The sequence below is a fragment of the Misgurnus anguillicaudatus genome, chromosome 20 (genome assembly GCF_027580225.2).
Source record: "Misgurnus anguillicaudatus chromosome 20, ASM2758022v2, whole genome shotgun sequence".
Taxonomy (NCBI): domain Eukaryota; kingdom Metazoa; phylum Chordata; class Actinopteri; order Cypriniformes; family Cobitidae; genus Misgurnus; species Misgurnus anguillicaudatus.
Window position 1 is genome coordinate 14,194,574 of NC_073356.2, and position 25,222 is coordinate 14,219,795.

Sequence of the window (25,222 nt, forward strand, 5' to 3'; positions counted from 1 at the left end):
AACAAACACTAGATTCAGTAATGACGTGTGTCTGGTCAGGATGTACAGTCGCTTGATAATGCGAACTAAGATCATTAGAATCCTAATAACCGCCTCGATATCATGTTAAACCTGCGCCTCGAGACTAAATATTTATCCCGCCAAGCATGTGCCGCGTTCATCTCGACCGCGTCTCTATGGTTACATACCTTCTCCAATAGAGTCCATGGTGTCGGGTGTGTAACCATGGAGACGCGCTCGCTGTGATGAGGCTGATCAGCAGCCTCAGCCGCGCGCCACTCAGTCGCTCTGTGGATCTGTGGATGCAAGAACCGTCCGAGCGCACCGGCACCAAACTAAACAATGACATTATCTCACACGATACGACACATCCACAGCCATATCTGACAACCTTCAACACTTCAGTGCCTCTTCTGCTCGCCGTTTCCGGTAAGAGGTTTATATATATAGCCTATATAAAAACGATGACAGAAATGCATTTAAAATATTATTAGGAAAAACGTGCAGTGTGAATGACAACTAATGCAGCATTTAATCTGCCATGCATGCATCGTTGCTTTGTGCGTATCCGTGTTGTAAAGAAATACATTTTGCAATCCGAATTTGGAAAGCACCGCTGTTTTGTGTGCTGCATATATATCTTGCTTGCTCTTTTTTTAGGTGCTGTGTGTCTCTATGTGGCTTGCTTGCAATACTGCATCCATTTGGGAACATAATAATGTTTGTATGATACACTTCTTAAATATCTTAATAGATGTTTAAAGCATTTAGTTTAGAGGTTATGGGTGTGTTGCACTCCACATGCATTCTTTTAAGTGGGAATTGAAAAAAAAGAGTGCTTGATACTTTAAAGTGTAAAAAACACATATTGATGTACAGTATATGACTACAGTATTTGTGTAAAACTGATATATACGTTGAATCAAAATGTGCTTAATTTGTTTATAATGTTTCCCAGTGGCTGGTATATAATAGCTGTTTAAATGACAAACCTGATTGATTTACATTTATGCATTTGGCAGACACTATCCAAAGTGACTTAAATTGCATTACAAGCTATACATTTTTTCATTACATTCAAACCCATGATCATTTGCAATGCTCTTGAGCAATACAGGAGCACATTTGCTGTCCATTGAGCAATTTACTGATTGATTTACTGAGGGTTTGTTGAGTGTTCAGTTTGTTAAACTCAATAGACAGCTAATCGGCTTAACCTGCTGTATAGATAATATAATTGGAGATCAGTGATACACTTTGTTCCAGTGATACTTTTAAAACCATGAAGTGTCTTAAGGCCATACGGGCTTGAGTAGGTGCGGTTACACCTTTCACTAATTCAAGTACACCATCCATTCTCATAAAGCTAGGAGGGCAGTAAACCCTTTGGATTTATAGGTTTGTTCACAGCTGCCAGACTGTTTGGTGCCTACACACTGATGTTAGGTCAAAGGCAATATTAGGTTTAATGGGTTGTCTTTATCAAGAGTTTCCAGTAAATGGGCTCCAGTAACTTGTTAAATAGCGATGCTCAGATAATATAAATATATAGCAGCTCAATACAGTATTGGAAGCTGTTCTGTAGCAAGCAGCTTGAAAGAACTATTTGGAGTTTTTAAACCTGTGGGATGTAGTTAATAGATTGATTGAAGAAATAAACCATTAGACGTTATTATTTCATTATCATACATTTGCAATTTGTAGTTTTAGCTGTGGTATTTACTGAAGCTTTTTTGCAACTTTTCTTCAAAGTGTTATTCTGTTCTTGTCATGACATGGTAGAGAAGTAGGACGCATACGCAGAATTCACAAAATAAATAACATTTAATGATAAAATAGGAAACCAAAAACACGAGGAGTAAAATGACGAACAGGTAGCAAACACAGGAACATCCAAAATGTGACACGGGGAACAGACAGGGTAGTAATGACAATGATCCAGCAGTGAGCAAACAGAAGACAGAGGTTTATATACACACAGACTAAATGACAAACAGGTGTGATGAGGCAGGTAATTAATCAATGAATGTCCAGGTGATAACAATCAGAACAGAGACAAGACATGACACGGATTAACCGTGACATTACCCTCCCCTCTACGAGTGGCTACCAGACACTCACATAAAACAACAAAAACAAAGTCTGGTAGCGAGAGTCCAAGGGAGGGGTGGAGGGCTTGGGGACCCTGGCGAAGCCGGCAGCCGCCGGGATGAGACCAACAGGACGGTTGGCCGGACTGCGCCAGGGAACCGGAGTGATCGCTCCGAGAACCGAGGCAGACGAATTACCCCCCTCCTGGGAATCGTCGACGATCAGATGCCCCCGGAAATCATCTCCCATCCCCTCGCGGAAACGGAGACCCTCGGTAGCCACCCCGGGGAAATGATCGGGCGTGGTCCGTTCCGGATCCCCCTGCGAGCAGGATGGTGGTCCTCCGAGGGACCGTCGACGACGACTCAACCGTTGGGGGACCGCCTGGGCCAATCCTCCTCCCGCAGGAGCGAGCGATCGCTCACGATGGTCCCCAAGAGACATCGGGGCTGATGGGGAATGAACCCCGATGTCACTACTCCCCCTCGACGAAACTCCTGGGGGAGCCGCCCTCCGTGAACCTGCTGCGTCCAGTTTGGCTGGATCATTCTGTCATGACACAGTAGAGAAGTAGGACGCATACGCAGAATTCACAAAATAAATAACATTTAATGATAAAATAGGAAACCAAAAACACGAGGAGTAAAATGACGAACAGGTAGCAAACACAGGAACATCCAAAATGTGACACGGGGAACAGACAGGGTAGTAATGACAATGATCCAGCAGTGAGCAAACAGAAGACAGAGGTATATATACACACAGACTAAATGACAAACAGGTGTGATGAGGCAGGTAATTAATCAATGAATGTCCAGGTGATAACAATCGGAACAGAGACAAGACATGACACGGATTAACCGTGACAGTTCTTGTCAATGGGAACTGCTAATCTTTGCAAGGACACGTTGGTTATGCCATGTGATTCTGCTGTTTGACACATTTAATTAGCGTGCAATTCTTACAATCTGTGTGCAAACTATTTGTCATCTTTGAAACTGATACATTTTAGAATAGCTTTAACTGACACATACCTCTGAGATATAGTCTACAGGTATGCACATATGTAAACATTAATGCTATTAGTTGCATGAGATTAATTTCATGCGTCATTGTGTTCAGATTTATGTCAGGCATTGCATTCTCAGCATCACCACAAGGGGCATTGTGAAGCAGAGGAGATTTGTGTAAACTGGATTGTGTAGTCAGTTTTGTCATTGCAAAGCAACAATTAAAATCAAATATTATTACAGAGCCATTTTAAGGGTAACTGTATCACAGCTTACAAAGTTTATTACTGAGATAGTAAAGCTAAAATGGCATAAATCATTTTACATATGTACAAATTCACATAAAAAGTAATATCCAACCACAAGAAAATGTGTGGCATGTTTTGAATTATGAAAAGTGAGTGTTACAAATCAGTATAGAGACTGCTTAATGTAAGGGGAGAATCAAAATGTCACCTGGACTTGATGGTTATCGTAGAGACAGAGCGAGGTAACATTATGATAAATAATATTTAACATGCATAATATGTATTGCACTTTATCATCAATTTGTTTTTATGATTTCACTTCAAGTACAATTAGGCATTAGCCAAGCATTTAAAGTACATTTAGCTCATTCTAGTGTTATGAATGTGACATTTTCAGTAAAAAAAAATCAAAATATAAATTCTCAGAAAATGCATTTATTACCAAAATATTGAACTCTGTTTATATTTTTTAAATCCCAGGGGCCTATTGCACAAAACTAGGATAAGGGATTAAGCCGGGATATCTTGGTGATCCTGGCTCAACTGATCCGTGATCCGGTTGCACTAAAGCTGGATAGGGGGCAGGAGGATATGTTATGGTATAAATTACCATGGAGATCTATTCTGTGGAGCTAGCCTGCTCCGGACCAGGCTAAATTCCAGGATCTATCTAATCTCATCCCTTTTGTCAGTCAGCAGTCACCACAAACGGAAACCAATAGTTATTTCACTGCCCAATATACATTGTTATCAAATATAACTACACACACTGTCATTTTTAAATGTTTGTGATAATTAATTTTAATAATTTTGGATAAACTATGATTTTAGATGATGTTGCTATTATTAGATAATTTACAGTTTCCTAAAGACTATAAGGCTATATATGAAATGATAGACCATTAGGGCCACAGAGGAAAAAAACAGAGAGAATGAAGTCGTAATATTGTAACTTGTTGTTTTAGAGGAGGACAGTAGTTACAATAACAGTTGTGGGGCATTTCGTGGAATTGTACTTTAGTATGGTTTCAGAAACAAAGGACATACTTAATCTTTTGGCACATCAGCATCGAATTGTTATAAGTATCAGTACTGTAAAACCAATATGCATCTTTACACAGAAAGAACCAGCCTGAAATGTATGATTTTCTCCTTTCCTCGGTGTGGCCCTTATACCCTGTCGTATAAAATACACATTCCATATAAATATAAAAAGCACAAAGTGTAACATTATGTTCCTTTATTGAATAAGGACAAAACAAAGCAGGTAAACCATCAGCTCCTTTCGAAACTGAAGTCACACAGTGACTCTACAAGATGGAAAGCACAGAATCAAAGCATATTATACAACCAAAGGATAAATACACATTCAAAGGTCTGTATATAACACACCCTACATGTCTGCACACTGAAATAAATGCAGGACAAATCCATACACACACTAACTGAACAGACAAATTAATGGATGCAGTAGCCTCCCTGCATGTATTACAAACAGTATACACACAGTATACAGCACAAACATCAAAAGAGGCCAAATAAAAAAATTTATAATTGAAAGCACACATACTAACTAAAATAATTCAACACATATTGGTCCCTCAGCAGCCGACCACTGTTGTCATCAGGGAAGATTTCCGAATTGTCCAAGTCCATGGCCGTCTCCTTCCTCAGGCAGGCCACATTGTGGAGGACACCACGAGCCACAGTATTGTCACATGCCCTCACAGGGCTGACCCTTAATTTGTGAAGGTAGTGAGAGTGTGCCTTCAGGAGGCCAAAGGTCATTTCAACTCTGGTCCTGGCATGGGCATAGTTGTAGGCCTGCTGTGCTACCTGGGGGTCTGTGAAAGGTGTCAGGAAAAAAGGCTGGCAGCCACACCCCCTGTCTCCCAGCAACACACCAGAGAATTCACTTGTCAACACAAAATCTCATCATTAATACCTCATAAACAGAGTGATATTCTTGACACAGCCATTATGTAAAAAGTGGTTATTAATAGGGGTTGTGTGGCTCACCTTGTGATAGGCGCTGATAGATTTCAGAGGTCCAAAAGATTCTGGAGTCATGGACTGAGTCAGACCATTTTGCCAGTGTTCAATGGAAAAGATCAAAAAGTTATGTTCACCTGAACATTAATGCTGTAAAAAGATTTCATATTTACCAAATCTGCCTCATGGGCACCTGAGGGGGCTTTTATCCTTATGTGTGTGCAGTCCAGTCCATCAATGACACTGGGTCCTGTAAAATAAATAAGATTTTGTGATGGCTCCAAATTATGACTCCTCACCATTGTAGACTGAATAGTACTTTCACAAGTTTGACATGATACATCATGCCTTCTGGAATCCAGAGAGATGGTCTCCTCATCATCATCGCTGTTATGTGCTGATGAAATGGGGCCTTAAACCCTATCACATTTAATCGGATTCATATCGAAGCTAGTAGACAAGACATCCCAGGCCTACAGTATGCCTTTGATGGAGTGCTCACTGGATCGGCGTCGTCTGGTGCTCGTGCTGGTGGCTTTGGTGGTAGCACAGTGCTGCCAGACACTGCAAGGCAATAGGCAAACCAAAGTCAGACAGTCCAAATAGATTCAATATGAATGTGATTGTGTCCCATGTAGAGATGGAAGAACATACCTTGTATGAAGCGGGTGGCATCTTGGGAGGGACCTATGCTTGTCTCTTTTCCCCCGGGATCCTCTCCAACAGGCCTGCCTTTATTTAGCTCCAAAGCTGGCCTCTGCTGGGGTGAGGTCAGCTTTTGGGTATTCTTTTCACTGCTAAAACAGTGCAGACAATGTGTAAGCAGGCACCTTCTGGGTACAATCTATGCTTGTGCATTATTAAGTATTAGTCAGGGCCCTTACCATTCTGCAGAATGTTCTTGTATTTGATTTTGACCTGTCATATTTAATCTACATCACACACACACACCACACACACAAAGAGAGACTTTCTTTATCACACAAGAACATTCAATGGAGTCACACTGCAAAAAATGACTTACTTTGTATTTTTGTCTTGTTTTCAGTAAAAATATAAAAAAAAACCTTAAATTAAGATGCATTTTCTTGATGAGCAACATGACCTAGGAAAATAAGGATGGAATATGCTAATAATTAGCCAATGGAATATGAACATTTGTTTTAAATTAAGTGTTTATGAAAAAGTATATTTCAAGAAAACTTTTAATACATCTTAATTTAAGAATTTCTTGATATTTTAACTGAAAGCAAGACAAACACACGAAGAAAGTCTTTTTTTTGCAGTGCAATGAGCAAGTGACCTTGGGTCCTTTGAAAGGCGCTTTATAAATTAAATTGATTATTATTAATAGCTCATCTATTTATTCAATTAAATTTTTATTTATTTTTATAAAGAGATTTTCACAATTGTTTCAAACAGCTTTACATTAATAAAAGCAGAAAAAAAGTCAACGGTGGACAACATAAGAAGCAGAGTACATAATGAGCGTAGTAATAATGTAAGCTTTCATAATAATTTATTGAAACCTTATCCAGTGTGATGGAGTTACTTTACACAATTTCACTCATATTTGCAGTCCATTTCAATAAAAAAATAACTGAGTACAATTGCGTTTTTGGAGATGTGAATTAAATATTTGAATTGTAATTGTGATGTTTCAGCGGAGCGGTGAGTGTGTAATTGTGCACTACATAAGCATTTAGGCGGTCTGCAATACTTTGCCACGCCTTTTCTCTTTGCTTTATCACTGTGGTGGTGTTGCCTTTCTTCTTAATTATGTCTTTTACCTCCTCGTATGGATTTGTGCCTCTGACGGGGAAAAGAACGCCGCTAGTTGCCATGGTGAATCGGTGAATCTGTGATCGGTGGCGGGGTCTAGTTGAGTGAGCCGTGAGCGCGCACCTATCCAGGATTGGTTTCACCTGGCTTGATGAATCCGTGTCTGATCATCCTGGCTTGGTCTTTGTGCAACCAATTAAGCCTGGACGCACTTGTTTTGGCTTCATTGAGCTCAGCTCAGTCATTTATCCTGGATGTCTTAATTCTACTTTTGTGCAACAGGCCCCTGATGATAGAGTCCATACATATCAGTCTACCCATTTTTTCTATTTTATAATGGAAGTTATGCATGTGTTACAGATTTTTTGGGAGACAACATACTTTGTAGGAATAAAATGCCAAAAGCAATAATACTGAATAAATGGAGAAGGGGCGATTCTTTAAAGTTTCAAGTTTTTATTTATTTATATAGCACATTTTTATGCAATTTGTATTGCCCAAAGTGCTTAACAATTTAAAAGAAAAAGAACAAATTATATTTATTCAAATTTTTATGTCCACATTTATGAAGAGGAAGCAACAACATTATGGATGTGACAATTCTGAAAGCCGCACTTATCTAACCATAGAAAATATTTGGGGAAAAAACTACTTATGAAAAGTAATACAAAGACCTCATATTGGTGTTTAGGCCAAATGGAAATGTACTATGGATGTGTGAGTGAATGGGTGAATGTGAGGCAAAATTGTAAAGCGCTTTGGAGGGCCATTGGTCTATGAAAGTTCTATATAAATGCAGTCCATTTACTATTTAGGCCACCAAATACTGACATCTCAGATATCAGTATGGTTCAAAACTTTCGGTAAAAACTATTTTTCATGGAAAGGTTGGCAGTTGTGTAAAGTATGTTAACTGAATCAACCTAATGTCACCTTTGTGATTTAGTTTATTCACAATTAAACCCTTTTATTATGTAATAATTATGCACACTTTCATATATGCATACCTCAAGGATTCTCACAAACATTTAACCCATTTGTGCCTGATGCTGTGTGCCGAAACATTACATCTACGGCCGGTTACTTTTATTTCATGTTTCTAAGTTCTACAGAGGCTTAGATATTAAGTTTTTGGTAGATGTTGACAATTCTTAGTATTTTTTCGAAAAACCCTCAGGAGATAAGGGTATTTATACTAGAATAACATATAGGCGTTTTAGGAGTAAATGGGTTAATAAAGGTTTTAACTGCAGATCTTGGTTTATTTGATGCCCTATGTCCCCATCATTCTTCAATAATTGAAGCATCATAACGCTGGGATTAAAAGGGCACATTAAATATGCAGCTTCTCTGCGGTCGGCCGCAGCTCTTATATGTGCTGTCACTCATCTTGTTGGTCTGCGGCCCCCTCTACCGCATCTTTCTCTCACTTGTGCATGCAATCTTTTGGATGTAGTTTTAAGTTATGTGTAGTGCAAGAGAGTGCGAGTATGAGCGCAAGGAGTGTAAATCTGCTTCTAGATGAATTAGTATTTCCGATCCACCACCCGAACCAAAGAGTGTACACTCACAAAAGGAGAATTTACTCGATCTGAACCTAAACAAAAATAGAAAGAGAAAATGAAAAAAGGAGGGGTAAGAAAGAAAGAAGTGTTTTTTTTGTTTACCTTTATCCAAAGATGACACACACAGAATCAAGAAATGTACAGTACATGTTTAGGTGCTGGTCAACATGTACTGTTGTTCAGTGTTCGAATTATGTCAAAGCTTATGGGGGGTCCCCTAGCTAAGCCCCACCCCCTCGGCCAAGCCCCACCCACCCTTCATTATAGGGTCGCTGTGACTTGACAAAGTAAGATGTGATCCTGGATCAACAATCATCTGATCCTGGTTTTAATCAAAGAAACCCCAAATTACCCTTAACTCAAACCCTTAACGTTTTTTACCCTTCAAATTGAAACACTGCAAGGCCAGACATTTTAAACAGAATAGGGGTAAAATAGGGTGGACCTAAGTGCCTACTCTCAAATTACATAATTTTACTATATAGTATTAGTTAAATGGATTACATTGCGTTTTTTTAAATCATAGATCAAATAATAATTTTCGGATCAGCAAAACTGGGGCTGGGAAATTAAAATAAGAACAAATTAAGAAATGAACATTTTCTATAAAAATAGAAAGAACAAAGTTACAAATAAAGTAAGATCTAAATAAAGAGAGAAGTTGTGGATTAAAAGTGCATATTTTTTATTTTTCTTGCCAAAAATGACAATCGTTTTGCTAGATAAGACCCTTATGCCTCGTTTGGGATCATTTAGAGTCCTTTGAAACTGCAATTTTAAATTGAATTAAAACTGTTAATTGTTGGGGTCCATTAAAATGAGAAAAATTCTGGAATGTTTTCCTCAAAAAACACAATTTCTTTTCTACTTAACAAAGAAAGACATCAACATTTTGGATGACATGGTGGTGAGTAAATTATCTGGATTTTTTAAAAGAAAATGAACTAATCCTTTAATTCATCTCTCTCTCTCTCTCTCTCTCTCTCTCTCTCTCTCTTTCTCTCTTAAATCATGTTTTCATTTAAATCTAATAATGTCAACACACTACATCTATGAGCAGTCAATACTAATATAGCTTTTAAGGTCACTGCCTATATGAGCGTGACTGTAGCATTACTCAGTCCATGACACAGCATAGCTTGTGCATTGACAGAAACCCCACAGACATTATTTTCACACATCCTCTTCATCTCTCTTCTCTCAACCTCAAGAGTAATGTACAGCCCATAATCACAGAAAATGTGCGGCTTGAAACAGGAAATTAAATGAAGATCCAATCCGTGATGCCAAAACATATAGCAATGGAAAAGAGTGTCAAAAGAATATAATTTTTTGTCAATATTTCTCCTGACAAAGCCATAACTGCAAGCTTGCACTTTCAAATCTTTCAAATTAGTAAAATCTATTTAATTACCTTAACAAGTTAACTGATTAATTGCTGCCCCGACATCATTAAGGCCAAAAACAATTATACTTTTTTATTCTATTAACTGTTTAATGTGTCAGTCGATTACTCATAAGTCCCATGTTAAGTGTGACAGCAGAGTAAATGCAATTGGTCATGACCTGACTCTGTGGCCACCTTAACTAAAGCTGATCTTTGCATCTCCAATAGAGAAGCTTAAATTGCACAAATTTTGTCAGTATCACCCCAAAGAGGTCATATAATTCATCTTATTTCTCCAACCCATAAAAAGAGCCATAAGGAGATAATGTGTTCAGCACAGGCCCAAATTAAGACATCCTGTATAGAGAAGTGGGTTAAGGGGGCAGTGATGGATGGGCTGGCCCGTTTTCTTTGGTGACTAATGACAACCCCTTCACTTCTCTAACGTTTTGACTCCACCAAGAGACTGTTCGAGAACGCCTTTGGAGGGTCATCTTGTTGTTTATTTCACTGGTAAAGTGCATCTTCTGAAGAATCATACAAATCTGCGAAGCTGGTTGAAAAGCTGATTTGGTTCTGGTCTACTTGATGAACCAGCAGCACAGCCATGCTGTTCATAAATATATAAAACACAACCTTTATAATTAGTTTTGTACACACTGGAGAGATATTGTGACTGTAGTAGCTTTTCAAATGTAGTAGCATTTAGCAGACTCTTTTATCCAAAATGACTAACAACAGTAAGTAGAACATTTCTGTATGTGATTTGCTATACGGAAGTGCTATACAAGGTTTCAACAATTTTACAAAAACAAGTCCTAGTTGCTTGCAGTTTTTTGCCAGTAATTGAATCGATCCATTTTATCATGATCTAGTTGTTAGTTGCATCAGTCTAGCCCAGTGGTTCTCAAACTGGGGGGCGGGTTGAATTAATAAAAATTTTTAAAGCAACCAACTAACTTACTTTTTAAGTTGAACCAGCTTTTTATTTTTTACAGAGACTGAGCCGTATATGCAGTGGAAAAGCGCCAATAAATTAAAGGGAAGATTTTCATCTTTCACAGGTTGACCCCAAAAGTGACTCTTTGTCTGTGCAGGTGATGTCTTTCTGACTAGATTAGCTCACAGAATTTAACAGGCCATCCACAGTGGTCTGTTTGATGAAAGGTCCCGCCTTAATCTGTCCGTAGTACCCAAGCTTTTATCGGTCATTCTGGCGCATTGTTCTCCACTCTTCGATCTATTCAGACCCCACAAATGCAGACCCAAACCAAACTGATTACTATAATAAAGACTTATTGTGCTTTCTTTTCATTCCATTTTCATTTCAAAGGATTGTTAGTGCCGAGCCAGCTCTAAATTATGATTATTATCACTCAGGGAGGCAGGCTGATTCATTTCCAAGAGGGAGGACAGCCATGGATCCACAAACACTTCAGCTGATATGAGGAATAGCAGATCAAAGCACTGAATGTTGTGGAGGGGGCAGGGGAGCGAAAATAGAGAAAAGGAGTGTAAAAAACATGCAGGCAGATGCTGTACACAGAGACAAATAAAGATAGCATGGATGGATTACCTTTTTTTCAAATTCACCAAGCAACTAAACTTGATCCACAAACCTCTGTTTCATTGTGGGTAATCTACACGAGGAGAGAATGTCGTGGCTTTTTCACCTGCATGAGACTGTTGTTATTTGTCAGCTCACTCGCACTTTTAGATGTCATCCCAGTTCTTGCTGTAAATAATTTATCAGGTCAGCATCATTCTGAGCCTGTGCTCCATGTCCTTAAAAGCTGAGCCATACCAACTGAGGAAAAATGTGTGACAAATCACTGGTTTTGATGTATACAATCGTAGCTTTTTATTTAAATGCCTTTATTTTATGTTAAAGAATTTGCATGGGGCGATGCGAATGACGCGATATGGGCGGCGTGTTTGTCGTGAAAATACGCCTCAAACACGTCTTCGCCCAAGTTGAAAATATATAAATTTGCATGTTAAATCCTGTGAGTAATCTAGAGCGAGTAACACGATGCCCCGCGTTTGGTGTGTACGTAGCGTTAGAGGGTTTTGCAGCGAAAGACAGTCAAATTTCTGAAATATCAATGACCATAGTGACAATCTGTGAAAATAAGGCATTTCAATAACTGACTAATAACCGTTTCATTGCCATTAAAGTGAAAATATTGAACCTAAACATAAGAGCCTGTTAAAAAAGCTAATTTACAAGAAAACATGTCAGACGCACTTAGGATTTTGCATCTAAACTCTTTATACTGTATGTAAATCTGAAACATGTTAAAGGGCACATTTCATGCAAATCTGACTTTTTCCATGTTTAAGTGCTATAATTGGGTCCCCAGTGCTTCTATTAACCTAGAAAATAGAAAATGTGAAAAAGATCAACCTAGGAACTTAGTTTTGGTAAACCATTCTCTGCAAGCATGTGAAAAAATAGGTCACTGAAATGTGGCTCCCCTTGTGATGTCAGAAGGGGATAATAGCGCCCCTTAATCTGGACTATCCAACAACTGCACTCCTATGTAGTTGATAGATCAGCTCATTTGCATTTAAAAGGACACACACAAAAACGGCACAGTTTTGCTCACACCTACAAAGTGGCATTTTTAACATTTTATAATAAATTATTTATAAAATATTTTGAGCTAGAACTTCACATATGTACTTGACATCTTAAAAAAGTCTTGTGAAATGTCCCATTTAAAGCATGTAATTTTTTATTAAATGTTTTGCATTTTTTAATCTTGCACTAAAATACCTGTGTCTACATCTGTATATTTAAATAGTTACATTTGTGAAATAAAACACAGTCCTTAAAACCCAAAGTATAGTGTATGCAAACGTACGCACACGGTTGAATGCACAGCCTTGCAAAGTATAGTTTATTTGACTCATGTACACAGACTGCGCATTGGGACATGGCCACATACTAAATTGTCATGTACACGCATGTGTGACTTAAGCGTTTGTACGTGGGATTTAAAAAATCCAGTGGTGCACGTATAATACTCGTGCACTCTTTTGATGACGAAAATTTTGTCATGCACACTGTACGCAGACCTTCGCTTACACATAAAAAATTGACTATACTTTGCCCTTTAGGGGAAACAACACAGTCTTGTAAATATATATTGTAAATATAAATCTCTTTTGCCCAGTCTTAAAAGGTACAAATTAGCTTCCCAGCAAGCAAAAACCAAGACGTTAAAATGATGGCTAACTATAGACCCAATATAGAACGGCTATGAGTAACCCACTTCTACCCTAAATAGCCTTGAATTTGATTACATGCCATTTTTGCCAAAATAACTTGAAGATGTATGATATTCAAACATGTAGGCAAAGTTCAAGGTGTTTGCTTTCTTTTGTATTAAACTTATACGTATAGTCTATTCTTGGGCTATGGTAGACGTCTATTAGACTTTCACTGACAGCCAAAATTTAGCCTTGTTTTAGCCCAAATTGCTTGCTGGGTTACATTTTAGATGGAGGGAACAATAGCAATAATTCAAAGATAACTTCTAAGTTTAAACACTAGGCCAACCCGCTGTTAAAAGCATTGTTTCATACTTGAATCATTCATCATTCATTATAGATCAACATTTAACTCTTTACTCACTGTCTTCCTCTCAGTCCAGCCCCGTGTCCAGAGGCTCCAGTTGAACCATGATGCTCAGCAGCTCAGTGGACGTCCCAAGTCCAGGGGGTATGAGCGCAGTGGCGGCCCGTAACGTGATTCGCAGTTCCAGCATAAGCGGGGCCATGTACAATCTGGAAAAAAGCCCAAGTAACACGGGTCCCGACGCCACAGGCCTGGCTGGAAACAAGAAACGTCGCTCCAGTCTCGGAGCCAAAATGGTGGCTATTGTGGGTCTGTCACAGTGGAGCAAGAGCACACTGCAACTCAACCAACAAGGTAAGACGCTTTGACAATTTCTGTCTGGTTGTTTTATCTACCCTGTTGTTTGGTGTTATTTATGCTTGTTGCCTCAGTTGACTCTCACTGTAGCAGCCAGAACTATTTGTCATTTCTACTTTGTCGCTTTTTATTTTTCCCTCACCTCAACTTTCTTCGCTTGTTCGCTGCTAGTTGAGTTTGCTATTTCACATCTATGCACTTTCACAGTTAAGTCACTTCAAAATCACAGTCTAAATATATCCATTTGCCTATTTTCTGCCTCCAAGTTTTTTCTCTGCTTTTTGTTCTTTCTAGATCACAGCTTTCTGTGTCATTGGGACTTTTTTGCAGGATTTGATATTTAAACCAAACTATCAAAACTAATTAAACATTTCCTTTGGATGATAGTAATGCCACAGTATATAGCCGACCTGTCCCTGATGTCTCAAAAGTGACAAATAATTATTATAGGATGGCAAAATAACTATTACTGCCTCGCGATGATTGCTGTTTTTCCTCACTTTTATAAAAAAGTCACTTTGCATAAAATATCACCAATTTGAAGATATCAATACTGTATAGATAAAGTGATTCATATCTTTAATGTTAAAAAATGAATAGCATGGCATGCCAGTTGCTTGGTTTTTGTCACACCCTCAGTAAAATCTCATTGGCATGTTAAAATGTTCTGATTGGCTGTGACATTTATACCTGACAAATACTTGAAATCTAATAAATGTAGTTTTATTATGTTGTTTAAAATCAAATGCTTTATTTCTCATAAATCGTAACCAGTGGTCGTAAAAATAATAATGGGACTCCTGAGTGGCAAAGCTGAATATTATCATTATTGAATCATTGTGGTTGAGAAGTCAGATGTACAAAGAAAACAAAGTAACTTCAATACCTGGAAGCTTTCTGTCAGGAACAATTCAGGCAACAAACACTCTTCAATTTCCACACAATATTAAAGGGGACATTTCGAAAGAAATGTTTAAGATGCTAAAATAAATCTCAAATAAAGCTCAAAATACCATATAGATCATTTAATACATCATGTTTAAATCCTCACTTTGTAGGTGTGAGCAAAATCTGCCATTTTTGTGTGTCCTTTTAAATGCAAAAGAGCTGATCTCTCCACTAAATGGCAGTGTCGTGGTTGGATAGTGCAGAATAAGGTGCAGTATTATTGCCTTCTGACATCACAAGGGGAGCCAAATTTCAATGAGCGATTTTTCCACATGCTTACCAAAACTAAGTTACTGGGTTCACCCAGAAGCACTGGGGACCCAAAACATTGAAAAAATCAGATTTTTGTGATATGTCCTCTTTAAGATCCAGTTATAAAAAAACAAAATTTTGATGGTTGCTCTTTTGATAAACATCTTGCAGGTTCTGTAAAGGAGTTCATGCATTTATTTTGGGATTAATCAGATTTGAGCTCCATCTGAAAAAGATTAACTTTTGAAATGTTTTGTAGTGTAAACTTGGCATTAAGTCATACAGTTTGGGGTCCCTAAATAATAAATCAAGGCTGTGTAACTGGTGATATAAAGTAATACTTTTTATGGCCACAAGATATAAAGGTTGTACATTATTGAGAAGATTGTGCCCTGCTCGTGGAACAGGCTAACCTCCTGATCACCCTACTTTACTCACCAATGGCTGAATATAACCATACTTGTGCCCAGAAATAAACCTGCATCTAAAGTGCATTAGTTCAAATTTAGTTGTTGAATGAGTGAAAGCGAGAAAGAGAGAGAGAGTGACCAACCTTGATTTCTATCTATGGATCTTTTTCTTTTCTTTTCTTTTGCCTCATTTCTTATTATATCATGTTATTTTTACTCTCATCCAGTGTAACCATGCTCATGTGGAGTAATTGCAGCCTCTGTGCCCAGGAGGAAAGGCTGTGTAAATGTCTTTCTCGCTCGCTCTCTCTGTGTTGTGGCCAAATGATCGGTGTTGGATAAGGTCAACGTGATCTCAAGAGAAAACGTGTGTATTTTTACGTAAAGTGTGGTATCACACACGTTTTCATAACGTATAATATCGATGTGTTGACAGGACTAATACGTTAATTATTTACGTATTAACAGCCTTACAGACGTACAGATTTTTACGTATATTCCTATTCATAAATATTAAAATCGTGGGCATTGGCGTTTCTTCATGTGAATGACATGTTTTTAGTATTTTCTGACTTACTTATTTAAAGAGCACCTATGGTCCGATTCACGATTTTACATTTCCTTTGGTGTGTATTAGTACATGTGAAAGATATGCAAAAGGTACAAACCCCAAAGTAAACAATGGCGCAAGTTATCATCTTCAACGTAAATCTCTTTTCTTGGTCTACTACAAACACACGGATTGTAGGCAACAGTTTACTTCCTGGGATTGGTGATGTAGACAAGACCGACAATTATCATAATTCCTCCCACTTGGACTCACAGCCTGTAAGTTAACTTCTGTTAGCATTTCATTGTGAACGAATCTTTCAAACATGGTAAAGAGCGTCACATTTCCGGCTGACGTCAAAGGTATTCAGGCCAATCACAACGTACAGATTAGCTGGCCAATCAGAGACACAGAGCTATTTTCAGATAATGTATGTGATTTTTTTATTTAAACATTTTGAATGCACACATGAGAAGAAAGCAAAAGCTTGTCCGAGCAACAGTCGCTATGATGGGTATGTAGGATGGGTCTATATCTTTTTCTCTGTGACATGTGTTTTAATCACATGCATGTTTTATAAAGCATGACCTTTTCATGTGCTGTCATCCCTTTTCTTCTTCCAGCAGGGTTGATGAGACTGCAGACTGGGTTTTGTTAAGGGGTTGGGGGAAGGGGGGTGATTTGGCTCCGTGGTTTACCTGTCTGGAGCGTTTAGTCAGCACCTCTGCTCTAGCCAAGCGTTTTTATCCAAACTGTAGTCGTATTTACAGTAGCTGTGATGAAGATGAATACTGTTGCTGTCACTTTGTTTTGAGCTTAAGACGATGAAAGATGAAGTGAAATTGAGCGATGATGAAGATTTCTATACTGTAGGTGATTGACTGGTAAACAGACTTCTATTTATGTGTAATTGCTTTTCAATTTTTAAGTACAGTCCTTTATAATTGTTTGGCAATATTTGGCTTTACTTAAGAGAAAGTGAACTAATGAAAAAGCTTTTACATGTATGCACTTAGGAGACACTACCCTACTGAAAAATCCAGCTAAAACCAGCATAAGCTGGTGAGCTGGTTTAAGCTGGTCTCCAGCTTGATTTTAGATGGTTTTGCTGGTGTAGGAAGCTGGTCTTGCTGGTGTAGCAAGCTGGTCTAGCTGTGTTTTGGTCACTTTTTAAGCTGGTCTAGCTGGACTTAGCTGGTCAGGCTGGGAGACCAGCTGGCCCACCAGCATGACCAGCTTTGTCAGGCTGGAAGGACCAGCATAAACCACCTTAAACCAGCTAAAACCAGCTACCAGCTTATGCTGGTCTTAGCTGGATTTTTCAATAGGGTATTCAAACCATATAGTATTTTATCAATATGTTGTGTGTTCCCTGGGGGTCGAACACATAATCTTTGCATTGCTACATGCTAGTGCATTACTAACAATTGAGGTACAGGAACACAGGAGCAATGAATCCAGCTTTTCAAACCTGCTTGATGGCAGGCTATGTACTCCTGTAAGTTAAAGCGACACTCCACTTTTTTTGAAAATCGATGCTAATGGTCTTATCAGATTCAATGGATTATGCTAAAAGTGGTACCGCCAAACCCGGAGATCAGCTGAATGGATTCCAAAACGGTAAAAATCAAATGTTTAACTCTATGGGAGATTGAAAAAGAGCATCTTTTCAAAAAAAGTGGAGTGTGCCTTTAATCCCAAGTTATCCAGAGACTTACTGTATCCAACTAACTAATACAAACTTTATGAAAAATGTCGATCTTCTTTTAGAAGTCTCAATGAAAAGCATTAGCTCTGTTTGCATCTTGAGATTAAACTGAATAAGTTTGGAATAAAATGAGTAGTTTACCTAATTTCTCTCTGTATGTATTTGCTAACTTTGCACTTGGACCATATGGGTGACTGGCTGCCATGGCACAACATAGCACTTTTACATTCGCTGCAACGCTGAATCGGTCTGTCAGGAAAACATTGCTGGCATCCGCTCAGTCTCCATGGTGACAGCGAGGCAGCTTCACGCGACTCCTCTGATCCTCAGTTTTTAATAAAACACAGCTGACAGCACTTCTTTCAGAATGACCTGTCAGTCTTTTCCCTGCAGGACGTATGTATGTACTGAGGGTCACGCTAATGAAGGAAGTGCTTCTATATTTAGATATATCTGAATGTGACACTGGGGGAAAACAACTACACATTTCCATCTGTAATCTCTTATTGTGCCATTCTAATTGCAGGGCTTTCTCAGCCATGGAAATGGTTGATCAGATTAAAGTAACCATAACAGGCATTGAGGGAGACGTCAGCCTCAATATTCAAATGTATTTTTCAATGCTTAATTGTTCACTTGTTACATTTAGTAAGCCCAGTCTCAAAGATGTGGTATTGTTCTTGGTTGAGGAGTTAAGATTTGCAACCATGCCCATAGGACAAAAATTATATTTTCAAATATGTTTGAAAAATTTATTTTCCACCAATACGTTTTGTGGCCTTTTTTTAATGTTTTAAAATATATTTTAAAAAAGTAGGGGAGTGTGGGGTAAGTTGTCACATGGGTAAGTTCTCACACTGTTCAAAAATCAAATAGCCACTTTGTGTAACGACTTCTATAGTCAACTTTGTGTTCACATGTGGTCAAAATCACTCTAATCTGACGTTAGCACAATTTTCTTTCTTTTTTTTAAAGTAAAGGAAAAATGCACTTTAACTTTAAGCGCAGTGTGATATGATAATATTTCCAGTTCTGGTTTGAATTTAAAAATTAAAATGAATAATCACAATTAAGTAGTTGGGTGATTCTCGCGAAATTAGACTTATGAGGTGTCATGAAACATTTTAATAAAAAAAGTAAATGTACTATTTTGCACATGATTTCAAATGACATCATACAAACCAATTTTGTTGGTTTTTCCACATTTAAAGGGAAAATTTTCATTACCGCAACATGTCCATGACTGGATTTGGGTTCTTTGACATGGAAATATTCAAATTTGGTTAAAAAATAAAAGCTTCAGTGTATGTTATACTATAAACATTTACAATAAAGAAACATGTGGTATTTGGTGATCATCTATAAATGTAGAGAATAATAAGGAATATAAATGTGTCCAAGACCAATTTTCTCATCCTTCGCAACAATTTTCAATCATTGTTTAAAAAAAAAAGTTGTAAGGGACATAATTGACTGTGACACTCAAGATGGCTACCAGGTAAGCAGTTCTTATTTTTTCTCTCCAGATAAAAGTTGAAATTTTGTTTGTCATAGTACCTAGACAGCTTTTAAGTTCTCATTACCGAAACATGAGTTTGTAAATGCATATATTTAATGTAATATCATGTTGCGGTAATGATCATTTTCGATAATGATAATTTAAAAAAATGTAAATAATTCTATAGGAAATATTTTTTAAGTCCTCTAAATATAATGTTCAGTAAGTTCAGACCTTAATCTTATATGTGCAAAAAATTGTCTTAAAGGGCTTTTTAAAAATTATGATGCTGGGCACCTTATTAATCTAGATTTTGTGAGAATCACCCAGTTGTGTTCTTCTTTTTAGATAATCTAGTGTGACAACTTATCGCCGATGGGGCAAGTTGTCACAAGTGACCATTCTCTCTATTCATTAGTCTACAACTCCATAATGAGATAAGATATGAAAATGTAATGAATACAACATATGTGCCAAAGACTTCCTTTTTTCATTTGGTATAAGATTTATACCATTGTGATGTATTATATGGTGCTCAGTAAATGTTAGACAGTGTGAAAAGTGTGACAACTTACCCCGCTCTCCCCTACATTAAAGGGGCCATGGCATGAAAATCTGACATGTTTAAGTGCTATAATTGGGTCCCCAGTGCTTCTATCAACCTAGGAAATGTGAAAAAGATCATCCCAGTAACTTTGTTTTTGTAAACCATTCTCTACAAGCAAATGAAAAAATAGGTTGTTGAAATTTGGCTCTCCTTATGATGTCATAAGGAGTTCTTATTATAATAATACCACCCCTTAATCTGCACTATCCAACCACAGCACTGCCATTTAGTGCAGAGAGAAAGAAAGAAAGAAAGAAAGAAAGAGAGAAAATAATTCACAGCACAATTGAGTTTCAATTTCAACAAACCACCATCATTGTGATCAGTGTTTGAATTTCATCAGCTCATTTGCATTTTTAAGGACACACCCAAAACCGCACATTTTTGCACACACCTACAAAGTGGCAATTTTAACATGCTATAAACAATTATTTATATGGTATTTTGAACTAAAACTTTACATATGTGCTCTGGGGACACCAAAGATTTATTTGACATCTTAAAAAAGTCTTGTGACATGGCCCCTTTAAAGCATTTATATTTAAGTCGCATTGGAAGAAAAACTTGTTTTTTGTTACAAACCTGTAAAATGAAAAGAAATATATTTTTAACTGCAAAAATATTATATTTTATACATACTTTATTAACTTTTATATTTTGGCCAGGAAAAATATATTTTTTGCTGTATGGGTTGTAAAAGAGGACACAAGAGAATAAACTGTTCTGAGGTCAGCGGGTGCGAATGCAGTCGTACGAATTAATATGAAATACCCACCCCGTAAAATAAGTGTGAATTGCCTTGAGGTAGCATTAACTGTTTCAATAGTGTAAGGTGCTCAAATTCTGCTTACAGTCTTCGATCAAGATGTGTCATTAAAATCAATTTGGAGTGCAGTTACACGCTCCAGATGACACACTGGTCAATATATTGATCATCTGGCTCAAAGCAGGTGTCGTTTTTCCTGTTGCGTTTTACATTCCTCTCCTGATAGACATCTCTTTCACAATGTGCCCAGCGGGCCGCAACCTTCCGGTGCTGAAAAGCTTCTATTCCCACCAACAGAGATGACATTAGGAAAATGCTGTTTAACAACTCTTGGACAACTCATTCATTGGCTTTGTTATCATTCTCGATCTGCTTCAGGGAATTAAATGTTTAGAGGTCTCATAAACATATACGGCTGAGTAAAATCAATTTGACTTCTAATAAAATGTGGTGCTGTGATGTCAGTAATCCAAACCGCATCGGTTATCAATCTCTCGTAACTATCGCATAGCAAAAAATTTGAACACGTGCATCAAATTTGAAGCTAAACAATTTAAAACGCAAAGAGAAGCTACGGTAGCCACCACAGGACGACTTAGGGATGAAATGCGCTGTCTATTTAGGGCTACAGAAACATGACGGCGACTTTCATGTAAGGGGACCCGCGGTGTATGTAGATAAAAACGTCTTATTCTAAGGTTATAAAAACAATACAGTTCATTATGTTAGGTCTTTATACAACACTGATAATATATTGATGTATATTAAATTACATTTCTGTTAAGAGATCTTTCTAAAAGTCCCACATTGCACCTTTAATTTCAGTGCACTTTTATTTATCCAGCTGAGAAATAGGTACATGGTAGGTCACATTTGGAGCTTGCATTTATGCACTGCTATTCTTAGCCAGTTTAAGGAGGTGCTAGTGATCACAGTAAACTGGAAAGAGCGTCTTCAAACCTGTAAGCTCTGACTCATCCTTTCACCCTGCTCTCCTGGTGAGCCCTGTACTCCCAAAAACAGCTCAAGGAAAAGCATCTTTACTCTTGCTAATTTATGAATGTGCATAGCCTTGCTTTTTTGTGTATGCAAAAACTACAGACACGGATAAGCATCAACTGATAAGACTACAGCCATAGAAAAGAGTAAAAACAAGACATTCATGACTGACTAAATATAGGTATTAGATTTTGTTTTGGCTTGTGGTTTTATATTCCACATGATGAGATCTTCCTTTACTTGAGTTTTAGAAGAGGGCTCTTTTGTTTATACTTGTGTAAACACCACATCCAGTCATTAGATGCGTGTTTGATTTCCACAAGAACCAGGCTGGTAGCTACAACTAGCTATTTCTAGTGATCATACTTCAGTTACATTTACATGAAAATGATGTACTATAAACCTAAAGGTTTCTCCTTTCAGTTTTTTGCATCTAGATAGCGATGTTGTTAAAATTATCCCCATTCACATGAATCCACAACAAGCGCTGCATTATGCATGCCAGGCCAGTAGATGGAGATATTACATAATGTCAGAACCATAGACTGTAAACAAAGATGGACGTAGTGTCCGTGACGTCACCCATAGGTTTCTGAAGATCGTTTATGAAGCCAATAATAGGCCATAGACAGTAAAAGAAATGGACACAGCGACCCCATTGGATTCAACGGAGTCAAGTGAAGTCAATTAGAAGCACTCACTTCCTGGGTGTCGAGCGCACTGCGCAGACTCAAACTGAGCTTAATGACGTAGATGTCACGTAAGCAACCTGTCTGACAATTGTAAGTCTTCTAATAGCCATGCCACAAGAAATCTGAATCACCTACTGAATCTTGCAGAGACGGCGAGGGTGAGCAGGAGCACATTTTGGTTAGTATTCTGATTAATAATCTCCCTTGACTTTATGCCTTCACGTCCACCCGATTGCCTCATAGTCAGTAAAAGATTGGCTGTGAGCTTCTCTCACAGTCCATACGGTAATTTCTCTACTGTGCGACAGAAAGTCGCAGGTTATGACGCAATCGTTAGCCTATTTTTACAAAAACTGCTTCTACTGGGCCATAACGTAAGATACATGGTAATGGAGCCTTTTATACATTTTCGTGTTTCATTAGAAATAATTAATGGACAAATGGAGTCTTTAAACGCCTCAGATGTAAAGTTATTCGCTGTCAAAGTGCCGCCAAAATGAATGGGAGTCAATGGGATGCTAACAGCAGATGGGTGTTCGCTAAGCAATGGCGGCGTCCAGGGAAGCTTCAATAAAATATAAAAACCCTGCCCCCCTGTAATAAGCGGTGCCTGCCGTCGCCATTGTAAGATTAAAATTGAAGGAACTTATTCCTTGGTCACAACTTGGCACAACCCCCTGTGCTGATCAAAGACTATTGTTACAGCTGTTTATCCAATACAGTGGGGGTTAAAGGTGGTCTTCTGATTGGTCAGTTTGAATGTATTATGTTGGGTTTGATCAAGTACAGTGGGGGTTATAGGTGATCTTCTGATTGGTCAATTTGAATGTATCAAGTTAGGCTTAGTCACATGGTCAAGGGATAGAGGATAAAGGTCAATGTTTTTATGAGCTCTGGGCCTTTGCATTTTAGCTTTTGCCTTGCATTGGTCTTTTCCCCTTTCCTTTCTTTCTTCTAGAGATGCGCGGTTGGCGGTTACAGCCGCGGACTCCGCGGATAAACCGCGGATCGGGCGGATGATGTGACGAAAAATAATATTTTAATTAAATTCGGGCGGGTGGCGGATCGACAGCTTGTTATTAGCTTTGTCCTTCAAAGCATGCGACCTTAAAGGTGAGCACTATGTCTATCAAGGTGGCAGGCTCAGAAGTTCGCGAAGAGAACTGAAATGAGACGGTCTAGCCTTCTGAGGACCCATAATTTGGGTCACCTGTTGCACGCACCCCCAGTAGCGCCCATCGCGCCTGTCAGCAATAAACAGCGGAGACATTTCTGACTTATTAAAATAAATATGTAATCAGAAAAATATGAATTTATTTTAGAAAATATGACACATTAATGTAGATTAAACTATTCAACAGTATATCAAATAATCAACCTTAGAAATATACGCAACATAAACCGAATAATATTAACACAAAACATAACTTATAATACTAAAACAGTGACAAGAAAAAGTTTTCTAAATACATTTTTATATAATAAAGGTTTTAATTGTTTGGGATAGCCTCGGCTGTTAAGGATCCATTCGTTCTATCATTAACAGCGCGGAGAAATGAGGACGCATTTTGACACAGCTCTTATCAACTCCAACGAAGGAGGTACGTGGCAAACTAAAAAAAAATGAGATTTAAAAACAAAGGAAATAAAAGGTCAGAAAAGGGTTGCCTGGAATAAGTTTTACAAAGTGGTAAATCAGGATGACACCAGTGCAGACTATGTAATTTGTGCGTTTAATTTAGGCTATTTATTTATTTATTTTTGTCTCATGTCATGTGCGCCGATCGGAGACTGGTCTTTATGATTTAAAAAGAAAGCATTCAAGTGAACAGTAGGCCTACTAAACGAACTTGAAGCAAAAATAAATTTCACCAAATGCAAACTTCAATCAAACATAGTAAGAGGTGAAGTATAGCTTTAGCTTACAGAAATGCTTATTGCATAAATTTTTTAATGTGTGCGAGGTCCGTGCACGCCCTCCGCTAGCAACAAGCGGCTAAACAAGCATTAAATATTAATGACGTTGAGTTTATTGTTTTTATTAATTTATATTCACAAAACTTATCAACAAAACATCGATTAAAATTAAGAGACAAATTATCTGAAACGAAATTCATTTTTAAAGTAGAAAACAAAACTTAAATTAAACTCGAAAATAATGTCTGACCCATTACAATTCTCCCGTCATATTGGCCTTTACAACGCCCTATATGGCGTTTAAAATTACAGTCTATCTTTCGTAATAAGCTAACTAAATTTAAACAAAACATAAACACATTACAACAATATTCAAACCCAACAATACTCAAACATAAATATAAAATAGACATTATCTATGATGATCCATGTTAAAACAATCCGATATAGCGTGTATAATAGCTGGTTGGTAGATGTTTACTATTTTTGTCAAAACCTCCGTTGCAAACCTCCATTTACCTGAATAAAATTATTTTTACTTTGAAAATGATGCGCTGTCACGTTAACATCAGCTGTTCGTTTACATAAGACTCCATCTACATTTACACTCAGCGCAACGTCTGAGTTCTCAAACTAAAACAGGGTCTCCAGCGTTGACGAACGAATCCATTTATGAGGGTCGAAAACGGTGATGTAGTGTAGATGAAAGGCGTAAACGTAGCAAAAGTAACGCGTTTTAAAGGATAAACGCATTAATGTAAACATAGCCTGAGTTCACACACTGCTTATATTCTAGGGCTTTCTAGTCTCGCGGCTGTCATCAGCAGCGGCTGTCATCAGCAGCGCCTTGCATCGCCCAG

General features: G+C 37.9%; 1 protein-coding gene across 1 annotated transcript in view; it reads left to right on the forward strand.

Annotated features, from left to right (window-relative positions):
- Positions 1–216: 216 nt before the first annotated feature.
- The window catches only part of rims3 (regulating synaptic membrane exocytosis 3), a 77,568-nt gene continuing 52,562 nt past the window's right edge, over positions 217–25,222 (forward strand). The window contains exons 1-2 of the mRNA XM_055219475.2: positions 217–429; positions 13,730–14,012. Of these exons, the coding sequence (XP_055075450.1) occupies positions 13,763–14,012 (250 nt within the window). The 5' untranslated portion in view covers positions 217–429; positions 13,730–13,762. The remainder of the gene's footprint in view (positions 430–13,729; positions 14,013–25,222) is intronic.